The 12,960-nt window shown below is 37.8% G+C and overlaps 1 protein-coding gene across 1 annotated transcript in view; it reads left to right on the top strand.

Moving 5' to 3' along the window:
* The first annotated feature begins 1,685 nt into the window (after positions 1 to 1,685).
* Positions 1,686 to 12,960, top strand: part of LOC140942033 (procollagen-lysine,2-oxoglutarate 5-dioxygenase 2-like) — a 16,541-nt gene continuing 5,266 nt past the window's right edge. Inside the window, exons 1-17 of the mRNA XM_073391026.1 lie at positions 1,686 to 1,821; positions 1,917 to 2,053; positions 3,896 to 4,032; positions 4,508 to 4,622; positions 5,262 to 5,310; positions 6,149 to 6,261; positions 6,925 to 6,988; positions 7,270 to 7,367; positions 8,174 to 8,275; positions 9,071 to 9,196; positions 9,624 to 9,748; positions 10,343 to 10,444; positions 10,871 to 10,996; positions 11,272 to 11,404; positions 12,117 to 12,230; positions 12,326 to 12,394; positions 12,808 to 12,870. Of these exons, the coding sequence (XP_073247127.1) occupies positions 1,737 to 1,821; positions 1,917 to 2,053; positions 3,896 to 4,032; positions 4,508 to 4,622; positions 5,262 to 5,310; positions 6,149 to 6,261; positions 6,925 to 6,988; positions 7,270 to 7,367; positions 8,174 to 8,275; positions 9,071 to 9,196; positions 9,624 to 9,748; positions 10,343 to 10,444; positions 10,871 to 10,996; positions 11,272 to 11,404; positions 12,117 to 12,230; positions 12,326 to 12,394; positions 12,808 to 12,870 (1,758 nt within the window). The 5' untranslated portion in view covers positions 1,686 to 1,736. The remainder of the gene's footprint in view (positions 1,822 to 1,916; positions 2,054 to 3,895; positions 4,033 to 4,507; positions 4,623 to 5,261; positions 5,311 to 6,148; positions 6,262 to 6,924; positions 6,989 to 7,269; positions 7,368 to 8,173; positions 8,276 to 9,070; positions 9,197 to 9,623; positions 9,749 to 10,342; positions 10,445 to 10,870; positions 10,997 to 11,271; positions 11,405 to 12,116; positions 12,231 to 12,325; positions 12,395 to 12,807; positions 12,871 to 12,960) is intronic.

Below are 12,960 nucleotides of genomic sequence, written 5' to 3' on the forward strand. Positions count from 1 at the left end.
CAGAAAACGGTCGTTGGGTGCCCCTGAAGGTTGCCTATTTTCTACACAGTTGACAGTAACTGCAAATGTCAGAAATGTTGCTTTATTAAAATTAGGTAGATCAGATACCTGCGATGCCGAGAACAGTTCTACAATAGCGTTGTCTGGGTTATCCCTCCATCCGTGGTCCTGCTACGATACTGTCCTGAGTGTCCATCGACCGATACACAGGACTGACAGGCGCTATTCACGCGATGCGCGCGCTGATATAGCGCTCGCGTACGCGTAACCGGTAAGCCTGGTACCCTCAGAAAACGGTCGTTGGGTTTTAAATGAGTTGTGTGAAATTTTCGCTAATGAGACTGTCAGCCGGGTTTAATTTGGCTCTATTCTTAGTTTACGAAAGCTACGAAATTTCTAGGTGCCGAAATCAGAATCTAGAGATTACTACGAAAGCTACGAAATTTCTAGGTGATCTAGAGATTACTACAAAATCCGAAATTCTTAGGTGAACAAACCACACAAATCCCGAAACTCTGAGCCCAACGAACAGTCACCACGAAACATTTTCGAAATTTTTAGCTGTTCTTGGGCTCCCGAAAATTTTAGCCATTCTAGAGGGCTCCGAACAGATATTTCCCCGAAAACGGTCGTTGGGTGCCCCTGATATTTAGCCTTGTAACTAGTGTGATAGCCTGTGCACAGACGTTTTCTTTCTTCCAGGAATCTGGCGTGCGCCAGAACAAACAGTCAATAAATCATCCTCGTGCTACATACTCTTAGGAAGGTCCAAGGCACTTACATGAAAACCGGGTGGGTACTCCAGGGATTTCTTGGGGGGTGTGCCGCCCGGTTCTTCAAATCGTGATCCTATTTCAGACGAAAAAAATGTCCTTTTTCACACCCGTTATCAGACCTGGCCACTAAACTTCATACCCATTCTCAGACCTGACCTTTAAGAAATTATGTCATCATTACTTAGGTTAGAACAGCAACAAAAAAGATTTCTTAAAATCCATGTTGAAATCATCCTCGGACACTCAGGGGCAGAAGAAAACGAAAGAACCTTCTCCCCGTTCTTTACTTTTCTTCGCACCATCTTTTCCCGCCCATTTAGACTTTGCCTCGCCCACACCATCTGCCCCTGGGTCTCCGAGGATGTGTCGAAATCGCATATTTCTTTTTCTTTCTCATGACTCATTTGGAATTGAAACAATAAGTACGTTCATACACTCCCGTAGTTCCCTCAAAAACCATACCTGATTCCAGACTAAAATGAACAAAGTCTATACCAGTTTTCAGATCAAACGGCGCAAAAACCCTACCCTTTGGTGCGGCACATACCTATATGGCTTATATAAGGGAGTATCCCCCGGGATTTGAAGCCTGAACAAGTAGCCCTTTCGGGCGGAGCCTAAAATTTTAGATTCCATGCCGAATTCTCGTCTTTTTTTCCGTCGGTCCTCGTTGTCCTCTCCTCGCCTCTAATAACATGTTATTGGATACCATATCAGTAGACATAATCGCGCAAATGAGAAGAAAACAATTATCGCGTTATCTTCTTTATCTTGTTTTTCGTGGTTGACGCTTCTCCCTTCGCGGTTTTTTGCTTCAATACCTCATTGTCTGTTTTGGAATGCAGCCCACCCCGCTGAGGAACGTATCACCACCTCAGTCACGTGACAAAAATTTTCTTTTCGGACAACTGTTTGTTGTGTTGGCACTTCGGCACTGAACGATTGTGAATTAAAGCAGTGATGGCCATTCTTGTTGGCTGGATTTGCTCAGCCTTCTTGGCTTTGCTTCTGCTAGATAGCCTTGATGTATGCACAGCACAACCAGGTAGTTTAAGGAAAAGAGTCATTTTGCTTTGCTGCAAAAAATTTAGTCTTACCGTGAGTTTTGTTATGCCGGCCGTGATTTATTTTTTTGGGTAGGTCTCTCCCATGGTCCGAGCGCTGACATTAGGGCACCAGACAAGTTGAGATTGCTTGCATTAACAGTTGCAACAGACGAGACAGACGGTTATAAAAGATTTATGAAATCTGCAAAGGCCAACCACGTAGATGTGAAGGTATTCTTTAATTATTTATTTGCCTCAATGGCGTGCGGTTCCATTCAGCGCGCATTCTTCTTCGGCTCACCGTTCGTTCGAACAGCTGATTTCATCGTTGTCTCTTTACCTTCTTTATTTGTTAATGTTCTTTGTGTTTCAATTGTTTTGCAATCTTTTTCTCTGTAGTGCTAATATGGCACAAGCCCTAGGTTTCTTAAAATCAAATTCTGTGTGCGCCGTAACAATTTGGAGCTTTCCTTGTGTCAAAATTGTCAGCTGGTGAACATGTTAATTACACGTGTCTTTGTATTTTGCCACTCTTGCGAATTTGAATATTGATCTTTTAATCATTACGCCAATTGTAAACAAATCTGACTTTTCCTTTTTGTAATATCTCACTCTAAAAGTGCTAAGCTAGTACTATTCTCCTTTGTTGCTCAAAACTAACAAACATGGCAAACGCACTGAAATCTATCAGTTGTGCATCAGTAACATTTATGAAACGAGAAAACGGTTCGATGTTGATGAATTAAATAACAGTTTTTTGACGACAAATTAAATGTTTTGTGATACCATGAATAAATCATTGTGTAAAGGAAGGCCGGTAGACAAGAACACGTGGGAAGAAATAATATGGTCTTTATATTTCAAGTCATGATATCTTGATTGGGATGTTTGGTTGGCGGAAACGTGCTTTCTGTCACATCTTCTCAGCTACTTCGTATTCCAATAGAACATTTTTCAAACGCTACAAGGTTTCCATGGTGTACATGTTGTAGTTAATTTTTTATCTCAGGTAATGCTTATTTTTCTTTAGTTTCGACTTCATGAGCAAACGTTACCATACCCAAAAACAAAAGAAAAAGGAGATAAAAAGTTAACTACAACACATACATTACGATTTTTTCCCCTATCCTTAATCCAAAATTCAACCTAATGAAAGTCTATTCCTGATCTGTCAAGATAAACCAAAAAACTTTGTAGGGAGGTCCATTTGGGTGTGTGTGTGTGGGGTGTGGGTGGGGGTGAGGGGAGGTAGTACAGTCAACTCTAAGACAGACACCTTTGGGACCAGCACTAAGTGTCCGTCTTAGAGAGGTGTCCGTCTTATAGAGAGTCAAATAAAAGGAGTAAAGAAAGGCAGGGACCGACTCTAGGTGTCCGTTTTACAGAGGTGTCCGTCTTATAGAGGTGTCCGTTAAGAGAGAGTTGACTGTAGTGTTTCTGGTAAGAATGTTACATGTATAACTGATTTACTTAGGCCCAGTTCAGACAATAAGTCCCGTCATGTGTGTGTTAACTGTTCAATATTAAGACCCTGTTAAGGCAAAAAAATTTGACAAGCGTCATGGCCTTGAAACAGCAACATAAAACTTGATGAAATGGTGACTATAAAAGACGTAAAGATGGGTCGACAGCGACATGGCATTCTTCTCAAAATGCGAAATGACCATACCGGTAATTTATTTGAAATTCAGACTAAGGACATATGTACCCCCCTCCCCCTAGAGGGCCTCAATATTCTGGATGTCCAGTTTTTGGGACATGCTGTGAGATAATTTGACTGTATTACCTTATGTGTCCCTGAAAAAGACAGTCAGATTGCCTGACAACAGACAGCAGTACCTACAGTTGACAGCACTTTATCCCATCCTCAATGCCTCCCCTCAAGCTGTGAGCGTGGTCATAGAACACTGATAAACTTCTAAATCCTCCTTCCAAATGGCCATTTTGCTTGTAAGGGAGAATTCAAATCATGTACACATAGATCAATGCACCAAATTTGATTTAGTGAATTGGACAGTCTCTCCTCATGCTCACATGATTCTCTTTTCAGTAATCAAATATTAAATATTATAGGTGCTAGGGATGGGTGAGGAATGGCGAGGTGGGGATGTGAAAAGATACCCTGGTGGTGGACACAAAATCAACATTCTTAAAAAGGAAACAGAGCTTCACCGGAATGAAAGTGATCTTCTGCTGATGTTCGTAGACAGGTAAAGCCAGCATTACATGTTAAGATGAGCTACTGATTGAGTAAACTGTAGCTATGTGCAGATTCCGAGTTCTGCTGTTGCTTCACTTATCACATATCATACTGAGCTGAATGCTCATAGATGAACCAGTAGCGGCAGCCAGTGTTCTAGTAACATCAGGTAAAGAGGACACCCACCTACTGTTGTCTTCTTATCTACAACATTACATTACATACATAGGTCCACTCTTTACTGCTGCTCAGATTTACGATGTAGAGATGGCTAGCTAAGCTGCTTGTATTACTGAGCTCATCATCATATTAGGAAATGAAACTTAATATTATTTCTCTTTAGTTAAAAAAAACAAGTCTGAATAATGTCATTCTGATACCAACATATTTACTACTTGGGGCTACTCTCAGTATTTTGTACAATCATATTTATTTGAGCAACTTTCACTATAATTTCTCATGATCATGGTACTGTTCTTTCACAGCTATGACTTGATTTTGCTGGGAGATCCTCAGGAATTTGTGAAAAAGTTTCTAGAGTTTGAAGCTAACATGGTCTTCTCTGCTGAAGGTTTTTGCTGGCCAGACAGATGGCTCAAAGTAAGTCAAGTGCTTCTTCCTCAGTGTGTTTTTATTCTTGATTTTGTTTGTGTGTCTGTGTCTGTTTTTCTTTTTTGACTTCCAGATTAGTAAACATGTGAATTGCCAACTTGTTGCATTGTTAACAGTCTTCATCCAAACTTGACTTTACACTGCCACTAAATGCACCAACAAACATGTGCATAATACATGATTTTGAATAGTACTTTGTGGGAAGTCCTTCAGCTGGGAAATATGGGACATCTTCCACTTCTCAATTCTTTTCCTAGCTGTAGGTTTAGAATCTCAAGATTATTGCCTCTTAAGGGGATGGGCAAGTCTGGTCACTGGGTTGTCATGGTTACACACAGCAATCAGCTGCAGTTGTTAACATTGTCTCCACAGTCCTGTCTTGCTTATCTTTGTGTATAAGTTTTCTTACAAAATATCGGTACATGTGATATAAGGACTGTAGAACTTGATGGTGGTGTAAGTAAATGGTGAAGGGGGGTGGGGGAGGGGGTGGCTTATAGTAAGTGTTTTTCAAACTGATCAAAATTATAGCTTACAAATAATATTATTACTTGTAGCTCCTTGTGATATTTATGCTACATGAAGACAAATAATGTTTTGTTTATATTGTTTCATTTGATCCTACAGGACAGTTACCCAGATGTTCCTGATGGCAAGAGATATCTTTGTTCAGGGGGTATGTACATGCATGACTGCATTTCACTGGGGTTCATTCTTTCAGGTTGAATGAAATTTGCTTTGGCACAGGGCTGGCACTTGGAATTCTTTAACTTTTCACACTTTCACAATGGTAATAAATAGTCCAGTTTCGAGTTCGCTATGATTGCTGAATTAAAGAAGTGAAGACGCATTTTTTACAGCCTTAGCCTCCATCTGAAGTAATATATTCACAAATTCCAACAAGAAAAAGACCTGTTTATTATTCTGTCTATTGTGTATATTCAAATTTCAAACACTTACTTTCCGAAATTTCTGAATATTTTACTTTACGTCGAGGCTAACCCTGTATAAATGTGCCGTTAATGTTAGTATTCAGCAGTAATTTTTAATTCGAAACTGGACTATTGACTTAGTCAATAAAACCATTGTTTGTGTGTGCATTTTACTCCCTCACTGATGCATATCTTAAGTTTCTTTGAAACTTATCCCTTTAATTCTCATTCAAAAACTCATTAATAATTCAAAAAACAAAAGAAATAATTATTAATGTTTAATGAGTGTCTTTATATCTGATAAAGATACTGATAAAGACACTGCTAAACTTTATGTCCAATTTTTTAGACCAAAATGAACCCAAATCTAGATGTTAGTACACGAATGCGTTGATCTGTATCAGAGATTTTGAAGCCATCCAAAAAACTCGCAGCCATGTATCATCAGGTTTAAAACTCTTGGCTTCACCTCAGGTTTTTAAACCTGATAATACACTCCTGCTCATTTTTTAAATAAGTTCAATTAAGACAGTGTTCTACAAAATTTTCTTTATAAATTGCTTTCCTGTATTTGTTAATCAGGTTTTATAGGATATGCTTCAGTATTCCATCAAGTTGTGGCTGACCATGCTATTGAAGATGTAGAAGATGATCAACTTTACTACACAAAGATATTTTTGGACAAACAAAAAAGGGTGAGCTAAATTTGATTTTGCCATCTCCTTCAGAATAGACATTTTTAGCTTTCATTGCTTACCCTAGGTCACAAGCACCTCATTTCACCTTATAACATCAATGTTCAATAAAAAGAAGTTACAGTATGTGGAGGGTGAGAGTAAATGAAGTGATATAACCACAGAGTAAAATTTCCAGATTTTTAAACATACCGGTATTATCTTTATTTGTACCATACTGTGTAATGAACAATCGAAAAAAATTCTGGAGAGTATACATCTACAGTAAAAAAAAACATAAAGATAACCATAGGAGATTTAAGATGAAAACTTTGTCACAATTTGCCAAAGCAAAAATATTTTTCCATGCATTTACTGATAAGGTCATATTTTCTGGTACAAATAATACTGTAAATTTTCCTCCAAATAACAGTTTCAGGCCATTCAAGACAAGAAAGTACCATACATACTAATGACTCTAATGTGAGCTGACCCATTTTGGAGCAGATGTGTAATCTATGTGTTTCAGTTCAGATGCATTTTACTGTATTTGTCTGTCCAGATGCATGAACTCATATTTTGGGATGCGTTATATGTAAATACTTTAGTTTGCTCATCTCTGACCTGCACTGTTCACGATATGAGGTATAATGGGGGTATTCATGGTAGTCTATCTTTTTTTAGGATGATCTAAAACTAAAGCTGGACACAAAAGCTGAGATCTTCATGAACTTAAATGGAGCTGAAGGTATAAAAAAAGCCAGTAAATATTTAATATGTTGAAATTGCTGATACATGTAATACAGTGGAACCTCTACCAACGGCCACTAACAGCCTCCTTTCCACAATGGCACCTCATTACAACAGCTACTCTTTTCATACATTCATAAATTCACTCTTATTTAAACCTCTTTAGAATGACCATGTTTTTCTGTCCCCAAGGTGGCCATTAGTAACTGTAATTTTATACCAGCAGTTATGGTTTTCAGACTTCCCTGCAACATAATCCTTTGAATCCATACTTTGCAGATGAAGTAGAAATCAAGTTTGATGAGAAAAAGGCATGGCTTGTAAACAATGAATACAACACCCAACCTCTAGTGGCTCATGGGAATGGCCCAAGCAAGGTATGTACCAATAAAAATACAAATTACTGATATTATTTTCCATCTTCTTATCCTTGTAAAATATTGACTCAGCTTGTGAAAACTGTAATGATTTGACTGGTTTGAGTATGTGGCAAGGAATCTTGATGTTGATTTGCTTTATTTAAATTGGACTTGTGTGTATAAGAGACTGGCAGGTGGAAAATGGAGGTCACAGGTCACAAGTAAAGGTTAGAGTACAGGTCACCATGCTAGGTAAATATACAACTCTTTTAAAGTGTCTCCTAGCCCTGATCCAATCCAAAAAAATAGAGTTTTAAGCAGCTTAACCCTTTAAGCCCCAATATCCACATACAAAATTCTCCAAACTTATCTCTCTATATTTCCTTAAAGAATGAGTGGAGATAATTTGATAAAAGATCAAAGTTATTTATAAACAGAGCGGTGACCTGCACTTGTGACCTGCGACCTGTGACGTGTCTTTTGTACCTGCTTTGTAGAGACCTAGCCTGTCATTGCAAAAATTTGCTGTACTATCACCCTTCTCTTGGTAAGGGCTTCGAAAACAGTTCTTTACAAAGGACAGAAAAGGGATCTCTAAAATAATGTTTTTATTTTATATACAACTCTGCCAAAAAGTTGAATAAAAAGGAAATGCATCATCTATAATTTTGAACTGAAGAAATCTGAGTAATCAAAGAAATAGTACCATGTGAAAGTACTGCCAATGAGTTATCATCTTCACATTTTTATACCATAGGGTCTCTTCCATTAATATAGTTTTGGACTTAATAGGCTGACACTGTTTGTTATTTTTTTTCTTCTAGCTGTTTTTAAATTACTTGGGAAATTATCTTCCTGATAAGTGGAACATGGAAGATGGATGCACAGTTTGTGACAAGGCAACAATCTCGTTAGATAACGTCAAGGTATGCTTCATTATTAAATGAAACCTATTCAGTGAACGTTTTCAGAGACAGACTCCCATTAGATGAGCTATTAAACAATGCTCTGTTTCAGTAACCATACCCTAAACAGGAGCCTTGCCCCATGACCAGCCTAATTCTCCTGGAGGGGGGCGGAGTACTCCCTTAAATGGCCAATATAGTTCAGAGCACTGGGCTCCCTTCAACTTTTCTTAGAGCACAGCCTTGGGTTTGGGAGGTCTGTCTTTTTTGTGTGTGAAAAAGCCCAAAAGGGCTAACAGATGCTTTTGTCATCTGTGAAAAAAGTTGAGAAAATGTTCTGGTTTTGTGATTTATTCATATTTCAAAGAGAGTGCATTTACAGCCGTTTAAAGGGAGGCAACGTTCTATAGTAAGTGTGTGAAAATTGTACCTTTATCAAGAGAAGATACATGAAAGGGGTAGCTTTTCTGTCATAAATGGGTGAGGGGTTGGACCTCAGAGCAGAGCCTCACCATATAAAACTTTGTTGAGTGCCCCGTAAAATGTATGTCCTTATACAATACAAAGAAAAATTTGTTCGCATGTTAGTCATGGTAAAGCTTTACCATCGATTCTTGAAATCGCTCAAGAATTTTGGCCATGATACAAATGTACTTACAGTTTTTAGGCCATCGCGCGCTATGAGAATCGCGTAGCGCACGACGCGATTCACGTCTTGGGAGAGGGTGGTAACGTACTTTTGAGCAGTACTGTAATTATCATTATTTAACCCTGTACTAGATATCTAACTTAACTGTATTAAATTTTGTTCCCTAGGAATACCCCAAGATTTTTATGGGCTTCTTCATTGAGAAACCAACACCATTTATTCCGGAGTTTCTAAGAAGAATGATGCTTCAAAATTATCCAAAAAAGCACATAGATCTCTTTATCCACAACACGGTATGTTGTGCTTTCAAGTCGTTATTGCAATAAATAGAGATTTAAGATCAATGACTATTTATGTTACTTTGAATTCACTTCTGTGAAGCACCTTTTGTCCTCTTCCTTAAATTGGGAGAAGTATGGTCAGTTTTGTGTCATATTTAGCATACAGTATAAAAATAAATTATAGTTACATGATACAAAGATGTATTGGTGTGATGATCATGGTTATGCACCGATATACTTGTAAGTCATGATGTAGTAACACAGACAGTCTTACAAGATACTGAATCAGTGATTTTTTTTTGAAAAAGTTCTCTATGGCCAGGTTAACAAAACATGCAACATGCATTAGTACGGGACAGTTAATTAAGTGCTTCCCTCTGTCACCTAGTAGTTATGACAGTAATAATAAGTACATGTAATTTGTTTGTCGCAATTTTAGGTTGCCTATCACAAGTCACAAATCACTGAATGGTTAACAGATGAGGTCAGGAATCAGTTTAATTCTGTCACTGTTCTTCAGCCAGAAGATAACGTACAAGAAGATGAAGCTAGAAATCTCGCTGTGTAAGTTAATCATCTGTGATCAGTTCCCAAGGTTTTTGTCTCTAGTACTGAGGGACTAGAAGTTTTAAAATCTATCAATTACTTATCCCATGCATGTATATGATATCTTTGAACACTTTATTGGAAATAACATGCATTAACAATGATGATATTTCTTGTTTGCAAACCTCTTCTGAAGTTTCACTTTTGCATACTGTTGTAAAATAATATATGCAAACTATGACATTCCAAACAGTTAAGACTGGCATATTTAGGGTATGCGAATCAGATATAGTTCCTGGTTTTGTATAGGGTATCATATACTAGTGAAGAGTTGTTAAAATTTCATCTTGAAAAAAAATGAGTTTTGTTGCCAAGTTTGAAAAGACACATGAAATAAAAATTAGGAACATAATAATGCAGTATTGGATTTTAAGGTCTTAAGAGTGCTAGCACCATGCACCCACCCAAGAATTCACTGAGTATTTACATGTACTTGGCACAGGCCTAATTTTTTGTTTTCTTTTTCTTCAGTGTTGTATAATGTTTATTATTTTGTATTTCTATTTTGTATTTTGTAATTTTTTTGTATTTTTTTTGTTTTTCTCTGACTAGTGAGATGTGCCAGACAAAGAAATGCGACTATTTTTTCTCCGTTGATGGGTCTGTTGTTCTCACCAATAAGGACACACTTAAAATTCTTATGGAGCAAAATAGGTAAGCTAATCAAGTGCTGTTGAATTTTAGCTGTTGTCACCAGGTGTATTGTTTGTTTGTTTAACAGGGTGTAGGAAATGGGCTGCCACATTTGGTTGATAAAGACAGTGCTAGCCATACACGCTTAAGAATAAGCGACAGAAAAAGGTTTTATTCAGTCTACTGGGCCTGCCCCAGTTGTTCAAAAGACTTGGGGAAAATGTGACAATATCCTCATTTTGTCCGCTATTCCACACTTTCACATTTCCACACCTCAGAAAAGTGTGGAACTTGGGATGAAAAATTAAAGTAGGGATCCTCCATACTTCTGCGCCTTAGAAAATTGTAGAACTAAGGAAAGTAGGGATCTTGTGGCCAGCACTGTATGAAAGGTGGAAATTGCTATAAGTGTTAACTATGTTACATGTACCTGTATTTTTTTTGCAGACCAATTCTGGCACCAATTATGACCAAGGATGGCAAGATGTGGTCAAATTTCTGGGGTGCAATAGGCAGTGATGGATATTATGCTCGTTCTCGGGATTACATTGCAATAGTTCAGAACCAGAGAAAGTATGTGGGAAATCTAGGTTATGGTTGGTTAGCATGTCATATTTGTAATAATATTCAAAGCCCCTGTGATTAAGTCTCACTAATACCATTAGCAGGACTGTTTTTCAAGAAGGTATTGAACAAGGTGTGGTTTACTCTAACTCAACAGAGGCCTTTAGACTATATAAGAGTAACACCTAAATGAGTTTGTTCTTACATTTCTTCATTTATTTCATTTTACTCTATAAGATGGACATCTCTAGACTCCAGTTGACTGTATTTCAATGTCATTGCAGGGGTGTATGGAATGTGCCGCACATTTCAGCTACTTATTTGATCCAGAAACAAGTCTTGAGTGAGATGAAAGGAATTTTTACTGGAGATAAGTTTGATCCAGACATGACAATGTGCAAGAACTTAAGGGAGAAGGTGAGCAGTGACCTGTCATTTCTGAAATAGCCTGTGACCTGGTGGGATTGTTGTGCCCAGGGTACTTTCTTTGTGGCGGTGTGGCTCTGCAAGGGAGAAAATCTACAGCACTCGCCCACTGATCCTGCCAGCTACACTGGCTACTTCTGATAGTGAACAGAGATTCATTTATTTAGCAAACATCATTGTTTAAATTTTCTTTTTTTTTTTGCATCATTATGTGCTGCAGATACCTCCTGCATCGGTTGGTGAATACGTTCCCAATTTTTTCTCTTTGGGTTTTTGGGTTTTTCGCATCAGGCGCCACATGTTAATAGTTTAGCCTGAATGACTTTATTTAGGAATATTTGTATACCATTCTTTAGTTATGATGTTGAACTTTGTATGTTATTTGGACGGCATTAAACATTCCAGCTCCACAGTTCGAGCTGCACACCCATTCCCGTCTCTTAGTGGTGAATATAAATAGGAATAAATCTAAGTCTTTCCATAGAAATCATATGCTGGGCACCCTGGATTTCCAGGTTCAGAGCACCGCACTAGCCTTCAGTTTTTCTTAGAGCACAGCCTCGTCACTATTCATGATGTAAAATTTATTTTACGCTTGAATATGACCCTCATTCTTCTTTTTTAATTTCGATTAAGATTACACTGTGTCACCTAAACAATCTTTTGGAATGAAACCAAATGACAAACTGTTATCAAACTGCAGGGTATTTTTATGTATGCCACCAATCTTAATGAGTTTGGACGTTTGCTGGAGACTGACAACTACAGAACAAAGATGCTGCACAATGATTTGTGGGAGATTTTTGACAACAAAAAGGTAAGGTCTTTCTCTTATTATTATTTTGTAAATTGTACAATAGTTAAAGGCACTGCGGGAACATGTTGTGGTATATTTCTTTTTTTCTTTTTTAGGATTGGGAGGAAAAGTACATTCATGAGAACTACTCGCAGAACTTCAATCTTAGTGTTCAATTTGCACAGGTAAAATAGAAAGCTATCATACTTTTTTGTTAACAATAATGTGTACATGTACTCATTTTGTTATTAGGGAGTTAGAGCAACCACAATGGCGACTTAAAAAGTGCATTTCAATCTTCATCGCTCTTTTTCCATCTCATTCACTTTGTCAAATGTTGTTGAAGTTTCACTTCGTAGTCGCGCAACGACCTCAAAAAAAATGTAGAAAAAGCGTGATGCATGTACAAAGTTGTTGTTTTACTATTCTAAACCTTACTTTCTACCATTGTCATTGCCATCTCTGACTCACCGTCGCCGCTGTCGTTACTTAAGCTCGCTATAATATTTGAACCTAAGGGAATTGTTGGGCGCCACAGTGAATGTCAGTGAAGAAACTTAAATAGTTGTTTTTGTTATTGTTGTGGTGTTGTTTTCAGCCATGCCCAGATGTTTTTTGGTTTCCCATTGTGACAGAAACTTTTGCCAAGCATCTTGTTGAGGTAAAATGAACTTGAGGTAGAATAGCTTGAACTGAAATTAATTTCTCTAAACTTACTGTATCGGCTACGTTTTGAACAATCTTACATGAA

The sequence above is a fragment of the Porites lutea genome, chromosome 1 (genome assembly GCF_958299795.1).
Source record: "Porites lutea chromosome 1, jaPorLute2.1, whole genome shotgun sequence".
Classification (NCBI taxonomy): domain Eukaryota; kingdom Metazoa; phylum Cnidaria; class Anthozoa; order Scleractinia; family Poritidae; genus Porites; species Porites lutea.